Source organism: Malus sylvestris, chromosome 2 (assembly GCF_916048215.2).
Source record: "Malus sylvestris chromosome 2, drMalSylv7.2, whole genome shotgun sequence".
In the NCBI taxonomy this organism is placed as follows: domain Eukaryota; kingdom Viridiplantae; phylum Streptophyta; class Magnoliopsida; order Rosales; family Rosaceae; genus Malus; species Malus sylvestris.
Genome location: NC_062261.1, coordinates 37,015,115 through 37,034,866, shown reverse-complemented (window position 1 = coordinate 37,034,866; position 19,752 = coordinate 37,015,115). Strand labels below are relative to the sequence as shown.

Below are 19,752 nucleotides of genomic sequence, written 5' to 3'. Positions count from 1 at the left end.
TTGAGACATTTTATGATCTTCAAAGATTGAATCTCATTAATATGCTAACCAATACAGTTTGTATCTTAGACAACTCTCTCACTATCAACGTGTTATTCATTCTCACAGTTTTGTTCTTTTGGTCAAACTGGGGCCAAAAGACCCAAGAAAAACAACTAACTATAGAACACTCTTCCAGAAAAGTACTATTAACAAAACGGTCTGCGGAAGCCCAACAACATCCTCAAAGATCAACCTATCCACAAGAGGAGAGGCTCATAAAAAACATGAAGACCAATGTCAAATTCATGGCCTAGTTCTGCCATAACATCATCCACTCTATTCTTCTCACGATAAACATGTGAAAACGAACAAATCCAATCCCTCCGCAATAGCTCTTGGCAAGCAGTAATGAGATGAGCAAGAGGGTGAAGTAAGGAATTAAAATCCATTACTAAAGTAACCGCCACAACAGAGTCCATTTCAACTAGCACTTATTTATAACAATCTTCAAGCAAGAGAGTGGCCATGAAAAAGACCCCATAACTCAGCATTAAGCACACTCCCCACACAAATATTTATAATGTAACGAGCAATCGACTCACCTGCAGCAGCACGTAAAATGCCATTAGCACAAGAGCACCCCTTGCCACTCTTTGTACTTCCATCCACTTTCGACTTAGCATAATTAGGGGGAGGAGGATCACAGGCTAAAAAATCTTATGCCTCACAGGCTTTAGCATCAAAATTTTGCACCTCAAACCACTCTTTAACAGCTTTAAAAATAAGGAAAACTAATGAAAATGACTTGAAAACTTTTAGTTTTAACAATAAGGACAAAATAAAAGGTAAAGTGAATTGTACCAGGATTGACTTTTTAGTGTAAAAATATGGTTTTTCGTTAAAATGAATAGTACTGGGAGCTTTTCGTTAAAGTTCTCTAAAAAATAAGAATCTAAGGTTCACTAGGGAAAACAAAACCGTGCGTATCTTAGACAATTCTCTAACTATCAATATGTTACACATTCTAATAGTTAAAGCCACAAAGTTCACTCTTTGTTCCTTTGTTCTTATATTATCATCCTATAGTTTCCGGAAATTTAGGGCTCAACTTTGAATACTTATCCTTAAAGACATCATGAATCATGACATATGACATTCTTGACCATCCAACTCTAGAAGCAGCCGGCTTATAGCTTGAGCTGCCAAGATCATTGATCCTGAACTTTGAACCTCAAAAGTCCTGTGTTCGATTCCCCTCGATTTCAGTTGTATAACAAAAAAAAAAAAATAATAATATCCAACTCTAAGTAACTTAAAAAGCTATGAAGTTCATAACCATAGTTTTAACTCAAATCATGGCTATTAACTACCTAAGAGTCTAGCTGCCCATGAAAACCCAGAATCTAAAATCCAGATTGTATATACCATGTATATCTAACAATTGAAGGACTTACATGACACGGGCACTGCAACTGTCCAATTGTAAAAGAACATATTTAGTTTTTGTTCACATATGTTGGTAGACACAAGAAACTGCTACAATAGCGGTATATCAATACCATATAAGTTGCTCTAAAATATGAGAGATGAAAAAAAAAGAAAACAGAGAAAAAGAACATCTCTGCAATATGCCATGAAAATATTCTCATGAAATGATGAAATTACAAGACAGAATTTTACAACATAAACAAAAAATCCGGCCGATAAAACACCAACATCACCACCAAAATCAAACTCTCCATAACTCACACCTTATTTACCACAAAAAGGAAAAACCAAAAACCAAAATCTTAAACATGTTTCAGAAGTGAAGCTGGGTGATATGCAGTTGACTACATGTTACCAACTGAAATCAAAATCTCTATATATATGTGTGTGTGTGTGTGTGTGTCTACCTTGTGGTTCTGCTGCAAAGTAAGCAATCCAAGATCCTAAACCAAAGATGTCGGACACGTGGGTAGACCCTATTGGTGTAAGCTCTTGATTCGGAGAAGAGTTCCTCCATGGTCTCCACTAAGGGGTTTAGGCTTCTGATTGGAGGCACGTAGAGAGTGAGAGGCACTGCAGAGAAGGCCACTGTGAAGAACAACTGCAATAGCATCTCTATCTATCAATTCAAATCAAAACCCACAAAAATATGATCTCAAAGATTGGATTTTGATTGAAACCCAATTGAGTTTTGAGGATTGTGATGCAGAAAAGAAGAGGGTTTTGGAGAGAATGTTTCTCGAAATTGGAAGAAATAGCTGGAGAGTGGGTGGAGAGAGAGAGAAAATGGATAACAGATGGATTTTTTGGGGAAAGGAAGAATTGGAAAATGTAAAATGTCTGAATCTGACTGGTAGTTGCGTGGGGCTGACTAACTTTGATAAGAGAAATTTTTAGTTACGAAGGAATACGGATGATACATCAAGTGTTTTTATGTAAGTGGTGAAAATTTTTCATTTTTAAGTTATTAATCTTTTAATACACATCACACACAATTTATATAAAAACACGTAATGTAACATATCGTGTGACGATCACATTGAAAAATCTTTCTTTTGTGTTGGGGGATTTTGATGTTTGGCAGATCGGTGTCGGTGTGCAGCCCCTTATTATTCGATTGGGTCAGGTCGAGAAAGGATTAAGCCATGACCGAGTGCGCGTAATCGTTGGCTTTTCTTCTTCCTTTATCTTTTCTCTCACAGGATAAGGCAATTTTTTATTTTTTGGCTTCATTTCTCATGATACCCACGTTGACAAGCATAATATGAATTTGCTTATTAAATAATTTTTCGCCCCTTTAATATGTTGTTGGTATCATTAAATACTGTTTTCAGATAATTATTTTGTCGTCGCAATATGAAAATAAAATTTTAATATTGGAGTCCTAATGTAAAGCATCAAGTTTTATTTAGACGAAAGCTGTGCACGGCGCACGCAAAATTTCTAGGTAGGAAATTTCTCGAGCACTTGGTTGTGTGGATGGCAAGAAGACTTATATTTCTTAGTTTCAATAAGAATCCTTATGAGTATTGTTTCTATCTATTATTATCCAAAGACAATCAAATTATTAATGACTAGATGAACTAAGAAATAACCCTCATGTGCAAAATGTGAGATTCCTTTGTCGTTACAAGTCTTCGTATTGACATATATCAAAGAAGTCTATCGAGTGTTGTCGACATCCATATAAAATGTTGTTCATTTGTCTTACAACTGAAATGCTGTGGAGATATTTCCAAAAAACGTTTCATTAAACAGTTGATGAACCCAATAAAAAATCCGTATGTCTATTAGACATTCGAAGCGTCCCAAAAATATTCACAATCGTTTGTTTTTTTTGTTGGAGGAAAAAATCTTCACAATCGTTACACACATTTACAAAGAGCAAATCACAGGGAATAAAAACGTAATTAACCCATATTGATTCCCTTAGTCCACGTGTTACGCTGCCGTGTTAGTAGCACACAAAATCAGTACCACTCGGTAGCAATACAATGTTGCGTTCTCGCCTGGATGGCTAATTACCATTTACTACCCCTCCCTTCTCTCTCTAGTTTTCATTTTTCGAAGCCGGTGTTTGGCTAAGCAGCGGAAAGTGAAGACGACTGCGCGAGAGAGAATCACACAGAAACAACAAAAAAAAATTAGGGTTTATTAACAATGGCATTTGCTTCTCGAATCCGATCGAGCCTGCCTCTCGTCACCAAGATTCTCAAATCGGATTCAGTCTCCGCCGCCGCCAACGGATCCATCGCCCACCGCTCGGTGCTTTGCCCTGCTTTCATCAATTCTGAGGTAATGAGATTTCAAATTTCGCAGAAATACATAGAACGGGTCCTCGTTTTGAGTGTCTGATCTAATTTGCTTGCTTTCTCCGTTTCATTTTTCCCCAAAAGATAGGATTTTTAGTGATTAATTAATGAATTTTGTATTTCGTATTTTGTTTCTAGATAATGAAAAATGTGTGTCACTGGGACAAAGAGTTTGATTAGGATCGTTAGAAATTTTAGGGATTAAAATTTGATTAATTTGTTGCTTTCACATTGTTTTCAACCAAACACAGCTTTAGCAGTATATACAGTGTGTATCTGTGCGTGCGTTTTTCTTAAATATGGGTTTGAGGAATAAGCTTTAGGAGGCCGTTATTTTAAGTTTAGTCGAATTTTCAGAATGTGGATTAATTGTTTCGTATTTTGTATTTGTAGCCATCCAGGAACTTTTCTACTGCGCAAGGGAAGAAGGAAGTGAAGGTTAAGGTAATTGAACTCGTTGGTTTTCGACATTTTCTAGAATTATATGTGCTCAGCTCATTATTTTTATTTAAAAGACAGATTTTCATGGCAAACACATATTATTGTGCATGGGCTTGGAAACTTCACGCATTTTTTTGATTTTTCAGTTCTTTTCATGAAGTATGTTATATTATGGTACGCGTATTGCATAATTAACAAAATGGATTAGGATGTCACTTATTTAGTTATAACGGGGCATTGAAAAAAAAGTGCACATTTTCTGTTACAAAGTATGTTAAGATTTATATAATCATAGCTAAAATTATGTGAAGTGTCAGTAAAATAGAACATAAACTGATGTATGTGCTTACTGCGTCCGAATTTGCTTATACTGATTAGGTCTGTATTGATTTTTTCTGCCATGGTATGCCAGGTGCCTCTGGTGTTGTTTGGGGGTTCTGGGAACTATGCCTCTGCTTTGTACATTGCTGCAGTAAAAGCTAATACCTTGGAAAAGGTTGAGTCTGAGATTTTTGCCATTGTTGAGGCTATGAAGAAAAGTCCTACCTTTTCTCAGTTCACAAAGGATTTGTCAGTGCCAGCAGATACTAGAGTGAAGGCAATCAATGAAATTACTGCTGAAGCTAAATTTTCAGAAATTACAAAGAACTTTTTGGGTATGATTATTGCCTCTTTCTAGTAAAAAATTGTGATGTATTCTTATTATTTTTCCTTTTCTTTGTACTCTGATATCAGCAGTGATGAATTATACTTGCTCTGAAAATTTCATATATCTGTGTGCTGTTTTGTGAAAAGTACATCACTGTATGACCGTTCAAACAAATATGACCACCTTTTGACCATGGGTTGTGTGTATTTTAATTGGGATATGCCAAAAGAAAGGGAAAGTATATTCACATGTCTATGTGTTTTCCAAAAGAAACACTATAAGGTGTCCTTGGTGTCAATTGTCAAATATGCTCAGAATTCATAACGTGTATCTTTTAAGGCGCTTAGATGCGCTGTTTTGCAAGAGTTGTAAAGCCCATAAGGTCGAACATCTGGTTTGGCCTGGATTCTTCAGAAATTTAAGAAAGAGCATCAAACCAAGCACAAGAAAAGTCAGATGTGCTCCCTCCCAATAGAAAGTTAAAAACAATATAGCCTAATCCCATATCATTATCTTCTTTAGGCAGCCTCAAATTCAAAATTTAGGCAGTTCTAAACATCAAAAACTCTACTGCTTTGCATTTTCTTTTCGTTGTTCGTTTGTGTGGGCAATTTTTTATTTTACTTTTTTTTTTGTCTGAAGTATTTGGTCGAACTTATGTGAAAGAACCTAACAGAGAAAAATGATATTTACAATCACCAACGGAGTAGGTTATTTTCAGTCATGTATGTATTATAAATATATGATGGATGTGTTAGCAGCTGTAAAAGGATTTGGGTTCAGATTTTGATTTTTGTAAATTGTTCCTACTTGAGAGGTCTTGGCTGTAAAAGGATCTATATACATGTATACACTTTTATTTATTTATGCATCTATGTTTTTTTTTTTTTTTTTAGTTGTCTTGGCTCAGAATGGGAGGTTAAGGAACCTTGAAACCATATCAAAGAGATTTGCGGAGTTGACCATGGCACATAAGGGAGAAGTGAAAGCTATTGTCACATCTGTCATTGTAAGTTGTAGTCCATAAATGGTAAATTTATTTTTCTAATGAGCATTACTTAGACTTCCTAAACAAGGCCCTACTGCAAAGGAAGAGGGATGGTTACTTGGGTAAGTGATATGATTGCTTGAGTTGGTCAGTGGTGCATGTAATTGTTAACTGTAAGTGATCTATATTATAGACTGATATTTGGTTTAATAAACTGTTTATGAAATATTTGGAAGAAGCAAAGATAGCAATTTGTATCCCTAAAGAATGCTCAACAAGACCTGTAAATAAAAAAGTTAATTACAAAACTATGACTGTTAGGCTCTAGTGAATGGTTATTCTCGAGTATAAAAGTAGGCTGCCTGCTTTGGAGTGAATATTAAAACAAATTGATCAATAGCTATTTAAAGAAATGGGGTGTGCACAACTATGCTGGCCTGTTCAGGGGCCCTGGACCTTTTGGGGCCAGTTGTTATACGTTTACTTACTTTGTAGCTCATTTTTGTTTCGCTTTTATTTGACTTTGAGGGGCTATTATTTCCCTTGTTATGTCTTTGGGCGACGGAGGTACCACTTACGCTGTTTTTGCCTGAGTAGTTACCCTTTTGATGATTTGTGCTTTTTTGGGCAACAAGGGAACCTAATAGAATGATTACTATGAGAAGTGTATGTGTTTGATTTATGTTCTGTTTTTGTACTGTATTTTGAAGTGTCATTTGTCATGGCATGATTAATCCCAGTTACAACTCTTACTTGGATACGTAACTAAAATTAAGGTGCTCCTTTTGGTATAATTTTCATGGAAAGGAAATTTAATGGACTAAAAAATACAGGACGATGAATTGTATATTTTATTTCATATTTTCCTGTCTAATTGTTATTCTGTGATCAGCCCCTTCCCGCCGAAGAGGAGAAAGAATTGAAGGACACACTGCAGGAATTAATTGAACAGGGGAAGAAGGTCATTCTTGAACAAAAGGTATGTACTGGTTGTTCCGTCTGCTCTTCAATTCACAAATCTTTATACATTGGATGGAAATCTGATTCTCTGTTTCACATGCAGATTGATCCTAGTATTTTGGGTGGTCTCGTGATAGAGTTTGATAAAAAGGTGTTTGACATGTCGATTAAGACTAGGGCACGCCAGATGGAGAGGTATTTGCGGGAACCTGTAAACTTTGACAACCTCTAAAAGGTGTTTGAAGACTGAGTCTGCGATCTCCGCCCTTTTTCCTGTGTTCGTTATGGTCAAAATTCTATGAAGGAAAAGAAAGATTTGTTTTATTTTGTTGCGCGGACCTTGTTTAAGAAGATGGAAAGCAACTTGATCGGGATGCCATCTATTTGCAAATAAAAGCTTCATTTTTCGGATGTGTTGTGGGAGAACCGAGGGACTTCCCATTCTCTCTGATTTGATTCCTTTTCACTTTGAAGTTTCAGCTTGTTCCAGTTCTGCTCAATTGCTCCACAAGTTTTATATCGATATTTTTGATTCGTGACACTCAATTTCAGGCGCATTAGGGTGGCTTCTATACTTGCCATCGCCAAGGCTCGAATCAAATGTTCGATCTTCATCGCTTTGAAATGAGGAGGGTAGGCTGCTTGGGTAGTTCGATGACTTGGCCCTAATGTATATGTAGTTTTGCCTGTCTAATCCTCTGTTGCCTCGTTTCGATTGCGTGAAGAGGGTTTGTACGTCTTTTAATAGGTAATGCCACAACAATATGTTCTGGAACAATAAATCAAGTGCGCATAGAATTCAAAGCTGGTGGACATTACGGCTAAAGGCTTTTGCCCAAGGAGTTGGGGTTTAGTTAGAACTAGGAGTGCAACTTAGGTTGGGTCAACCTGAATTCATCTATGCTTAACTTGATTTCAAGCTCGATCAATGCTTAACTTGATTTCAAGCTCGATCAGGTGGATTAGAATAAAGTAAAAACTTGTCCAAACCCAACCTAATCTCAACTCGGTCATTTATTGGGTTGAATTGGGTGGATGCCTTGTCCCTATAATAATTTATTATTATTATTATTTATTAAATAGAGAAAAAAAGGTGCAAACAAAAAGCGGGAGGGCAAGAACCTTACCCCTCCTATAAATAGAGCTTATTCAGCTACTACAGTCTAAGAGACCATAACAATAAAAATACAAGTAGAGAAAAACTGAGAAGCACAAGCTAGGTCGTGAAGAAAGGTTATAAATGTAAGCAAAAGCCGCACAAGGAGGACAAGAATCTAATATAAACTCTCAGAATGATCCACACTGAAATTAGCCAAATTATAAGCAACTGCATCACCCTCTCTAAAAATATGAGAGACATGAACGTGCATGTGGGAGAGGAGCAAAGGCAATTAATCCAACGAACACGCAGACGCAAATGACTACTAAAGAAGAATTAGGTCGTGAATAAAGGTTATAAAGGTAAGCAGAAGCTGCACAAAGAGGACAAGAATCTAATATAAACTCTCAGAATGATCCACACTGAAATTAGCCAAATTATAAGCAACTGCATCACCCTCTCTAAAAATATGAGAGACATGAACGTGCATGTGGGAGAGGAGCAAAGGCAATTAATCCAACGAACATGCAGACGCAAAGGATTACTAAAGAAGAATTAGGTCATGAATAAAGGTTATAAATGTAAGCAGAAGCTGCACAAGGAGGACAAGAATCTAATATAAACTCTCAGAATGATCCACATTGAAATTAGCCAAATTATAAGCAACTGCATCACCCTCTCTGAAAATATGAGAGACATGAACGTGCATGTGGGAGAGGAGCAAAGGCAATTAATCCAACGCAGACGCAAAGGACTACTAAAGAAGAATCACATTCAATCCACAAAAAATTCCAACCATTTTCCCAAGCTTAATCCACGGCATGAATAACCGCATGCAATTCCACTTCTAAAAAATAAGCAATTCCGATTGAAGATGCTAAACAGCCTAAACAGTTGCCAAAACGATCTCGAAAGTTACCCCCAATCCCCGCCAAACCAGAGGCATCACGAGCCGCACCATTAGTGTTAACTTCACCCATTCTGCTTTATATATAAGCTAGGTACAATTTTTGAGACGACTTTAATTGAAGTATGTCGTTTTATTTGAACAATGAATGATAATATTGATTTTACGTTTCTTTTGGTTGAAATTTTGATTATTTTGTAATTTTATTTCAACTTCGTATCTGCCAACCCGCTCGAGTTGCACCTCTATTTATTAATCACACAAAACATGTTGAAGCCGAGATACTGTTCGTTACGGATAGTTTGGCATCACGAGTATTGTTCCTCTCTGTAACTGAGGAACACATCAAAAATTTGATAGTATCTGTCAGTCTCAAAGAGTTTCAGTTTTGGCGCTTCACAAGATTGAAATCTGAGATCATACGTATTCTCCAGCATGCAGGAGAGTTGGAGGATTTAGCTAAATCTGCCTTCAATTGCTTAATTACTGTATAAATCTATATATAATTCGGCTTCGTTGATGGTATTAGTGTAACTTACGCGACTAGTCATACATTGGTTAGATGTTTTTTTTATTTTTTATTTTGCTGGTGTAAATAGCTTCATTGCTTCAATTTACACATAATATGCGGCCAAAACAATTTCCTACATATTGTGAAGATTGAAGCAGTAGCTCCAATGAAGATAGTCAAAGAAACTGAGATTTAGAGAGAGAGAGACAGAGAGATTTCAGAGAAGATTTCTTTTGTATTTCTTGTATGTTTTTCATATCAATTACACCTTTAGCTATCTGTATTTATATTATTACATTCCTTGCTCTGTAAGCCAAGATATGAAGTATATCAGTTTTAACAACCTTAACAACCTTAGCACCATATCCTAACAGCCTTGTAACTTCCTTTGGATCTTGTGACACTTGTCCTCATCTAGACCCTTGAATTGCTTTCACTTGAATTCTGCTCTTGATGCTTGTTGTCCTTACTTATACTCTTACACATATAAGATCTTGTATGAACTTTTTGCCCTCAACCTTTTTCCCCTAAAAAGTGTGATGATAGAAACTCCACCGTCTATCTATCTACAAACAAAGTTATAAAGGGTCAAAACCAGTTGTGGGGATCAAACCTGATAAATCTCTCCACCTTTTTCTTTTGCTCATGAGTTTCGTGAGTATCCCCTTTTTCACTTATGATTTGTATCGAAGCACTGCAAGAAATTTGGTCTTTTACAAACTAAGCCAGATTTCGAAGACAAGATAGATATATTCTCAGTGATACACACACTTTTTGTAAGGTTTAATTTGTAGGACAAGTACAAGGTGTAAGAGTGAATATTATGAATTGATGATGAGGTGAGGTGGTCTTTCTTGTCTTTGTAACCAAGTGAAGTAGTGGAGTAGGGCATGTTTGCTTGGGACAGGCTCAAAAGCATGATATAGATGTATGTGTGTGTGTGTGTGTGTATGATGGATTCTGCTATCCTTCCTGGGACAGCTGTAGAAAAGATAGAGGACCTTTTGCAAACACTTGAGTAGCTTGAGAGTTTTGCACTCTGAGTTTTTCCCTGAAAAGAAATATATATTAATGTTTTTTGGTAAACAAACAAAGGTAATTGAATTTTCTTGGGATTATCTCTGGAGTTGAATATGACTGCTTATGAATATTCTATTTTTCCATTTGGCTTGGAAAATGACTGGGAAGTCGCAGCTCTTAGCATGCAGGGACAGGAGGATTAGGTAAGTACACAACATGGGATAGAGAAATCTGTGGGTATATTGTACTTTTGATGGCTACAAATCATGAATGATATATTCCCGCAGTTAAGTTTAACTCTTATTTTCAGGTCTATTTATTATCAGAAATCAGTTAAGGGAAATGATTTGTGCTGGCGCTTTTTCATCTGATGCACTCTCATTTTTTAGCCATTGAATTGAGCAAAGGAGTGTCAGAATAAAGAATTTGTGTGTAGAAGGTGACTAGGTATTCAGTTATGCACATAGTCAACTTGAAAAGATATAATGCGGATTCACAATAAGGCGATGTTGCCAAACAGTCTAACAAGATTATACACCATAAGTGTAGGAAATATATTCTATTTGCTTAGACAATTATCAGATTGTGAATCTAAACCACACAAATCAAGCAAAGAGCCAATTCGATGGCTTAGTTCATATTTATGGATATAGTTAAAGATAATTTTTTAGTCAATCGTTACACAAAGGCTGTGCGAATGTTACAAAACACCGATGGCATGTTCAATCAAAATCCTTTAATTTAACAGTGATAAAAGAGAAAATGTAAGATCGCGAGCTATATCTCTATACTATATGCTGGATCCCTATCACTATTATAGTTGATTAATAAAACACTAGACTTTTTTTCTAACAAATAATTAGTTAAGTCATGCAAAAACAACCCTTTTTTTTTTCTTTTTTCTTCATTTGATTTGATTTCTTGTGTATGGTTTAAGCATTCTGTTTTGGTCGTAGGCTTCTAAGGGCTTTAGATGCTAATTAAGGAACTATTAATAATTTTCATTTACTTTGAGTCTGGCCAAGGAAAGTACTTGAACAATTTGTTGTTTATTGCATGCCAGTAGTACTTGGGGTAGTAGATGTATCATGTTCAATTAATTTAATTTGATTTGGTAGCTGCGGAACCTTAACTTCTAATATGAGATTGAGAATGCATAATTTTGACCAAAGAGAGAACAACTGTAATTGATATCCGAAAGTGAGAGTTTGCTTCAAAAGCATGTTTAATTGATATGATTGAGTTATCCTCAATAAGTTTCATGCAACCACTTAAACAATCCATAACCATCACAAATTATGAATTAATTAAAGTACAAATTACAAGTATCAAAAGTGCAACACTTTGCCTAGTGTACAAAGAGTACTCTTGTACTCTCTCTCTCTCTCTCTCTCTCTCTCTCTCTCTCTCTCTCTCTCTCTCTCTCTCGGTCGGCATATAAACTTCAAATTCACGTGTAGGAGGGGAGGGTTTGTGTTCTTTGTCTTTGACTCTTTCTTGTCTTTTTTGATGATTCATTTTTCTTCACTCACAAGGTAATCATGTACCATCTTTTGTATATTAGACATCTACTTTTTTGCTTCCACTTCACATAATAATCTCTCTCTCTCTCTCTTTCTCTCTCTCTCTCTCTCTCTCTCTCTCTCTCTCTCTCTCTCTCTCTCTTACACACACACGCACATATGCGAATGGAGCCACGGAGGTCCCCCTCCAATCCGTTTCCCACTCCACCCATCGACCAACAAACATGTAATCTTTCTCTCTCTGTGTAAAATTTTTGATATGCATATTTTAAGCAAACCCCACAAACCATCACTATCATCATCACCATTACCACCCCATGAAGCCATCTTATCATCATATATAGCTTTCTTTTAGATCTCCATCCATCAAATTAACCACTTTGAACAACAAAAAGGAAAACCCTAAGAGAACAAGTCTAGCTAGCTTGCAATTACAATGAGAAAGCCAGAGTATATGGGAAAAGACGATCTCGGCGGAGCGAAAACTATTAGCAAGAAGAAGATGATGATGAACAAGCTTAGGAAGGGGTTATGGTCACCGGAGGAAGATGAGAAGCTGATGAGGTACATGTTAACCAGTGGACAAGGCTGTTGGAGTGACATTGCAAGAAATGCTGGTCTCCAAAGATGCGGAAAGAGTTGTCGTCTTCGTTGGATCAATTACTTGAGGCCTGACCTCAAGCGTGGTGCATTTTCACCGCAAGAGGAAGAGCTTATCATCCATTTCCATTCAATTCTTGGCAATAGGTACACTCTCTCCTTCTCTAAGCCGCAGTGTTTATAATGCACAAATATACATATATGATGATCACCTGTAACTGTTCTAAAAATCCTCACCTAGCGCCGCCTAGGCCCCGCTTAGGCGTTAGGTGGCTGGTCACCTAGACCTGTTGAGACACCCACCTAGACCGCCTAAGCACCTGCCTAGCCCGTCCAGACCCGCCTAGGCACCTGCGTAGGTTGCGACTAACTTAGATAGATAACTTTTATTTTGCATTTTATTTTTTTCAATAAATTGTAAGAGACTTGTTGAATACTTAAATGAACACATTATATGCTTGTTCTTCATATTTTCATTATGTTCCAATACTTTATAATATATATGTCATTCTATTTTGTAGTTTATGATGAAATTATATATATTTTAGGTATAAACAAGCACTTATTTACACAAAATATAATAGATTTACTTAAATCAGTCTAATCAGCCTAGGCGCTAGGTCCTAGCCCACCGCCCGACTAGCTCCTAGCGTCTTTTAGAACCTTATTAATTATTAAATTTATGTATTAGAATGAGGATATATCTTTCAGGGAAAGAATAAATTTGAAATTTTCTATTCAGCATCTAGGGTTGTAATGTTATGTTGCCAACAGTTTGAGACTTCACTTCTGTAAAAACATTTAAGCAGTAATTATATATAACTATTAGGTTTATAACCTAATAATAAATATGGTCAACATTTACATAATAAATAAGTATTTACGTTGCTGAATAGAACGATCAAGAAAACATTTTCTTATATATATGCACTGTTTTAAAAATCCCCAACTAGCGCCGCCTAGGCCCTGCCTAGGCGCTAGGCGGTTGACCACCACCCCGATTAATGCCTAGGCATTTGAAAATTTAGAAAGGGCGCCTAGACTTGTTGAGGCACCTGCCTAGCCCGCCCAGACACGCTTAGACACCCGTCTAGATTGCGACTCACTTAGACAGAAAATAAATAACTATCATTTTGTGTAATTTTTTTTAATAAATTGTAAGAAACTTGTCGAATACTAAAATGAACACAAATTATATGCTTGTTCCCCATGATTTCATTATGTTTCAATACTTCATAATATACATGTAATTCTATTTTGTAATTTATGATGTAATTATATATATTTTTAGTATAAGCAGACACTTATTTACATAAAATATGACATATTTACTTAAATCCGCCTAGGAGCCCCCCGGCGCCTAGCCGCCTAGGCTTTAGGCTCCAGCCTACCACCTAACTAGCGCCTAGCGTCTTTTAAAACCTTGTATATATGGCACCTTAATATTCAAATCTAAATTGTTATATGTGCAATATATCTGAGCATCATCTATGCAGATATTTTCCACATGCATGTGCCTCATTTTGACGGGTTATTGAAGTTCAAAATTAAAGTTCATGGTGAAATCAACATTAATTACCAAATATATAAGCACATAATATTGGATATTAGATTACATGATACAATATTATACTTGTCTACATGCATATTGAGTATTATAGAAGGGTTAAATTAAGTTCTAACGTCCAAAGTTCATGCACAGTTGCACACTGAGAAAAAGAAAAAGAAAAAGAAAAAAGGGAGGTTTCAGAGTGTTTTTCTGTGCCAGTTCTACGGATGCGCACAACCATTAGGAATTGATACATACATACATCAACTTGGGGATGAATTCTAGATCCATATTCTACATGGCATGTTTTGAGTTTGATTCCTGGTGCTGAAGAATCGCATGATGGTGGCCTGGGGAAGGCTGAAATGCTTATGTGAGTCTTTCCTGTCCCCGGAAGGGTAGACTGCTGAGGGAAAGCTACCAGCTGGTCCTCTTTTAAAAGAAAGAAAAAAACTTAGGGTGCATCATGCGTGTTTGAACATTGAAAGTAATCTTAAAATTAACGCATTTTGTTCGTGTCTTCCGTAGCTTCTTTCAGAGCTGAATTGGGCATGTAGGATATATTTACACACGCACACATACTGAATTGCATAAGTGCTTAAGCAACTAAACATCCATGGCATTTCAAGCCATGCATTTTGTTTTAGTCGTATAAAAGTCATGCACATATAAATTGTTTGATGTGTATATACAAATTAGTTAGCTATTCATATAGTGGTGCTTTCTCTTTTTAAATGATGAGCACCAAAATCAAATACTGATGTACTGCGTATCTTTCTTGGTTAGTATTTATTATATGTCTTAATTAATTAATTAGTTAAATTTGTTTTTCTTATGATTAATATAGGTGGTCACAGATTGCTGCACGTCTTCCAGGAAGAACGGACAATGAAATAAAGAATTTTTGGAATTCAGCCTTGAAGAAAAGGTTGAAAAATAACAATATGTCCACGTCCACATCGTCACCAAACGATAGTGATTCTCTAGATCCTAGAGATCATGTCGTTGGAGGGACATTTCTGCCCATGCAAGACCATGACATGATGACCATGTGCAACATGGACTCATCATCCTCATCATCCACATCCATGCAAGCCATGGCTGTTAACAGCAACACATTGTTCAATCCTTTCTATATGCTTGACAATCGTTACGACAAGGCCCATGCAGACGATATCGTCCTAAATCCCACTTGCTTCCCACACTTACCAAACCTTGAAGTTAATCAGGAGCATTATGGGGATTATGGAAACTTAGAGGGTGGTCATAAAATGGGGTTAGAAGGTGACCTTTTTCTTCCTCCACTCGAAAGCAGAAGCATTGAGAATAATCTGAATGGTCAGTTGGTAGCTGATAATATAAGCAAGAAGAGTATTAGCAACTACCACTTCCATAATAGTTGCTTTAATAACACGGAAATCGGCTTTAAACTATATGAGGAGGAGGACATGTTTGGATATGGAAATAATGTTGGACAAGGAGAAAACGTAAGAGTGGGAGAATGGGATTTCGACGGTTTCATGCAAGATATTTCCTCCTTTCTCTCTTAAAGAGGAGAGCGGAGCTACGTAAATTCGTATATAGCTAAGGCATTTGCAAAACAATTTTTTGGCATTTGCTTACTTAGCCAACCAAAACCTTTGGTGCATACATGAAATAATATTGTTCCTTCGGAGATCAGAAATGTCAAAAGTGATGTAAGTAGAGAATAGAATATGAGAGGACTTTTAGTTTGTTAATTTTGTTGTACACAAGAGAATAAAAAAGTTGGAGGTGGAAGTTGTTAGTGAAAGATGAGAAGGAGGAAATTTCATTATGTAAACAAACGTTAATAACGAGCAAAGTAGATTCAATATATTTTCAATGTTCACTGCCTTTCTCTTTTATATTTTTATTTTTCATATACAACGATAATCTATACTAAACAAACTTTGCACACCAGATGAGAGTGTGAATTTATATGCCTTTTATTAATTTATCACAATAGAGGTTTATGAAAAGGTGGAATAAAAAGGACGAATGAGACCAACTTCCCCAAAAAGTTCAGTTAAATCAAATGTTTCATCTAATTCTTCATAAAGAACTTCTTGTTGTGCCAATGATTATCTGTCAAATAAGATGGAATGCTTTTTTTTTTTGGTAATCAAATAATATGGAATATTAACAACATGTTGATGCACGAAATCAGGTGAACCTTAAGTCAACGTAGAGTGTGGTGTAGAGACCTTTGCGAGGATGCTCTGATCAAGAGTGTATCAAGGGCATCAGTGTGGTACCGGCCTAAAAACCTCCAATGCTTAAGTTAGCAAGGTATGTTTAAGATGCCACGTGGGTGAGTTTAATTTAGCATAGTGTTTAAGGGGTAATAGTGGTTAAACCTTTTGAAGGGAGTAGAGGTTGCCCTATTATAGAGGCAAGGTTGGAGATTTTTCTACCATAAGTTTGGCAAAAATTGTAATGTTTCACTTTAAAGATCCATTCATTTCATTTATTGTTTTTAATTTTTAATTTGTTATTTTCTTGTTTTTAGCTTTTACTTTTTATGATTAAAAGAAGTACATGGATAAAAGTAGGACCGACAAGAGTGAGGTACAATTTCAATATATATTATTATATTTATATTTTGATTTGTTTCTATGGCCACTTGCAAATAAAAATTAGAAATATGGCATAACCTTTCAATACATATATTCAAGGGAGTTTTAACGAAAAGAGCTTGATATTATTCATTCTTAATCAAAATGACATTTTGTGTGTAAAAAATCCATAATAGATCAAGCTCTTTTCTTTATTTATTCTTATGCCACTTTTATTATTAGTTCACAATGATGTTGACATTTCTGTCTGAAAATACATTATTTTACATGATGCTATTCAACTTATGCTAATTTGCTATTAGCTCTTCATGCTTCCATCATGTTGTCAATATTATGCAGCTCTTCTTCTGTCAAATTGTTCCAGTACTATTCATCGCATTCTACTAGCTCTACATCTCTTTCTCTATATTTTTTCACTTTGTAGTACATATCTTCTGTTTCTCCTTTGAAATTTTGAGGCTTCCAATATGACTTGAAGGTTGTGCTCAATATAATGAATATGTTACTGGTATTGATGGAAATTAAAATTAAAACTATTAAACTCTTGTTCTAAGGCACTAATTAGTTTTTCATGACCTAACCTCATGTTTGGTTGTTTAATTTGGATATTCTAAAAATTATCTAAGAGAACCTGCTGCCTATCAGAAAGTCCTGGTACTCTTGGCCTATATCTCAGGGTTGGATTTTTGATTCCTTCAACAATATTGCCATTAAAGTTGAAAGTAGGTACTGGTGGTGATGTTGGTTTGTTTATGCTATTTTGAAATCCATTGAATGGTGGAGGTCCATAATACATCATTATACTATTGAAATGTGCTCTTCTGCGTTGTGGTCTTGTGCTATTTGAGGATGATGGTCCACGATATTCCATTCCTGTTCAACAAATTAATCTTGATAAGATATCGGCTAATGTATTGTCATTACCTTTTATATGTTCAAAAATTGGTTTAAAACCATTTCCTGTAATTGAATCAACAAAATTAACCCATTTTCGGGCTGCCTGTTTATTAGCATGTATCTTGTTATAATGAAAAACTATTTTGACAATTTGTTCTAATGATAAATACTTTATTATGTAAAAATAAAGAAAATGCCTCAAGTGAGTTAATTATTCCTAAAATTTCTAAATCTGTTGATGGTAATCTTGACTGTACATCACTAAATTCTCCTGATGAATATCTACAAACTTGTTCGTTAGACTTTGGAGACTCCTTATGCTTTTTCTGGTATAGTATACCTGTCCATCCTAATGATGAAGCATTTGTTTCAACTATTTTGTAACTATCATCTAATGGCAATGTTAAGGGCTTAAGTTTAGTAATTTCTTCCTTTATATTTTGAACTAATTTAATATCTTCACTATTAAAATACTTCTGTCCAATTTTGCTATTTTACTGTGTAATATTGCTATTTTTCTTTCTAAATCAGGGATAAAATTTCTTGCATAATTTCACAATCCTATAAATGCTTGTAACTGTTTTTTATCTTCTAACTTATCTGGAAATTCTAAAACCTTTTTAGCTATATGATCTTGTAATTGTATTGTACCTGACTTGATATACATTCCTAAAAATTCTATATCTTGCTTTTCTAATGCTATTTTATTTTTGCTAATTACAATTCCATTATTGATAAATTATTGTAAAACTATCTCTAAATGTTTTCTATGTTCATTTATATTTTTGCTATGTACTAAAATATCATTTACATAAACACTACAAAAATTATCATACTTCTTAAAAATTTGATCCATCTTTCTTTGAAAGATCGATGGAGCATTTTTAAGTCCAAATGGCATAACAAGCCACTCAAAATGTCATTCTGGACAAGTAAAAGTTGTCCACTCAATTGATTTTTCTGGTAATCGTATTTGCCAAAATTTTGATTTACAATCAAATTTACTAAAATATTTACTCTCTTGAATTTTATTTATAAGCCCATCCTTATTTGGTAACTTATAACTATTTTCATATGTATTATCATTTAACTCTTGTAATTATAAACTATTTTGGCCTTACCTCTCTTTAGTTCTGAATGTTTTCTCACTATAAATGCTGCTGATCTATGTCTAAACTTTGAAGGTCTAATTACTTTTAAATTTAACAACTCTTTTATTTGCTGCTCAAACTCTTGTTTATCTAATAAACTACAAGGCATATCAGTTGTCTTTATGGTTAAATCTGGATTAATTATATCTAATTTTGCTAATATTTTATTTTTATTCCAATGTAACTGTGGGACTTCTCCTATAATTCTAGTTTGTTCTGCTACTTGTAATAATTCTTCTAAACTCGTTGGTTTATTTAACTGTAATATTTCTATACGGGCTCCTTCTTCTAAAATTGGATATTCATGTTCAAATATGTCTTCATCAAACTCTTCTACGTTGTTATGCTCATCATTTTCTTTTGAGTTTTTAAAACAATAACCATTTTGACTACTAGATTCTTCTATACTTATACTTTTGTATGCTTCTACAATATTACAATATTACTTTGGTTAGTTATTGTGATAACTCTTTTGAAAAATGTTATGTAAGGGTTCATAAATAAAAAACCTTGCAAACTTTTCAAAAAATTTAAACCTAAAATGAATGGGTATGATCCTACTGGTGAAACAAATGTTAGCGGTAAATTAAATTGTTGTTTTTTCTATTTTAATAGACTCATTATTAATGCAATGTGTTAAGTAAACTGGTCTCTCATCAAACTGTGTTATTCTTACTGGTTTTGCTAATTTTTGTCTATATTTTTCTGGTATTAACTCTTTTCTTATGACACTCTTTGTACTCCCTGTATCCATCATAGTTGTTTTTGTATCTTATGTTCTTTTACTAATTCTATTTCACAACTTATGGTAATTAAAGAACTATTTTTTGGCTTTTCTATACTATAAACAATATTTCCTAATATTTCAGTATTTTCTTGTGATTCAGCTGAATTAATTTCTAATAACTTATTATTATAACACTTTTCACATACTATTGAATATGTATTATAGTATTTATTTGCAACTAATTTACTACACTTATGACATTTTTCTGGCCAACCTAAATTAATGTATTTATATTCTTCTTCATGTTGTTCTTCTATGAATATACACATATACTCTTCTAAATCACTATTT

At 34.9% G+C, this 19,752-nt stretch overlaps 3 protein-coding genes across 3 annotated transcripts; 2 read left to right on the top strand and 1 right to left on the bottom strand.

Annotated features, from left to right (window-relative positions):
* Positions 1-8: 8 nt before the first annotated feature.
* LOC126611566 (uncharacterized) lies at positions 9-2,298 on the bottom strand. Its single transcript, XM_050279867.1, has 2 exons — positions 1,878-2,298; positions 9-584 (listed from the first exon to the last, which is right to left on the bottom strand). Exons 1-2 carry the CDS (start codon positions 2,081-2,083, stop codon positions 581-583), a joined length of 210 nt encoding a protein of 69 aa, XP_050135824.1. The 5' UTR covers positions 2,084-2,298; the 3' UTR covers positions 9-580.
* A 1,212-nt stretch (positions 2,299-3,510) lies between these two features.
* On the top strand, positions 3,511-7,231 carry LOC126610673 (ATP synthase subunit O, mitochondrial-like). The gene is made up of 6 exons (XM_050278781.1): positions 3,511-3,765; positions 4,176-4,226; positions 4,636-4,879; positions 5,769-5,881; positions 6,753-6,839; positions 6,924-7,231. The coding sequence occupies exons 1-6, from the start codon at positions 3,631-3,633 to the stop codon at positions 7,050-7,052; spliced, it is 759 nt and encodes a 252-aa protein (XP_050134738.1). The 5' UTR covers positions 3,511-3,630; the 3' UTR covers positions 7,053-7,231.
* A 5,020-nt stretch (positions 7,232-12,251) lies between these two features.
* Positions 12,252-15,904, top strand: LOC126586335 (transcription factor MYB83-like). Its single transcript, XM_050251160.1, has 2 exons — positions 12,252-12,627; positions 14,877-15,904. The coding sequence occupies exons 1-2, from the start codon at positions 12,317-12,319 to the stop codon at positions 15,577-15,579; spliced, it is 1,014 nt and encodes a 337-aa protein (XP_050107117.1). The 5' UTR covers positions 12,252-12,316; the 3' UTR covers positions 15,580-15,904.
* The last annotated feature ends 3,848 nt before the right edge of the window (positions 15,905-19,752 follow it).

Excerpts from the sequence above, each read along its gene's own strand:
- LOC126610673 (XM_050278781.1), top strand. The coding sequence starts at position 3,631 with ATGGCATTTGCTTCTCGAATCCGATCGAGCCTGCCTCTCGTCACCAAG. Across the intron at positions 3,766-4,175 it reads CTGCTTTCATCAATTCTGAG|CCATCCAGGAACTTTTCTAC; the intron begins GTAATGAGATTT and ends TTGTATTTGTAG. Across the intron at positions 4,880-5,768 it reads AATTACAAAGAACTTTTTGG|TTGTCTTGGCTCAGAATGGG; the intron begins GTATGATTATTG and ends TTTTTTTTTTAG.
- LOC126611566 (XM_050279867.1), bottom strand. The coding sequence starts at position 2,083 with ATGCTATTGCAGTTGTTCTTCACAGTGGCCTTCTCTGCAGTGCCTCTC.
- LOC126586335 (XM_050251160.1), top strand. The coding sequence starts at position 12,317 with ATGAGAAAGCCAGAGTATATGGGAAAAGACGATCTCGGCGGAGCGAAA. Across the intron at positions 12,628-14,876 it reads CATTCAATTCTTGGCAATAG|GTGGTCACAGATTGCTGCAC; the intron begins GTACACTCTCTC and ends TGATTAATATAG.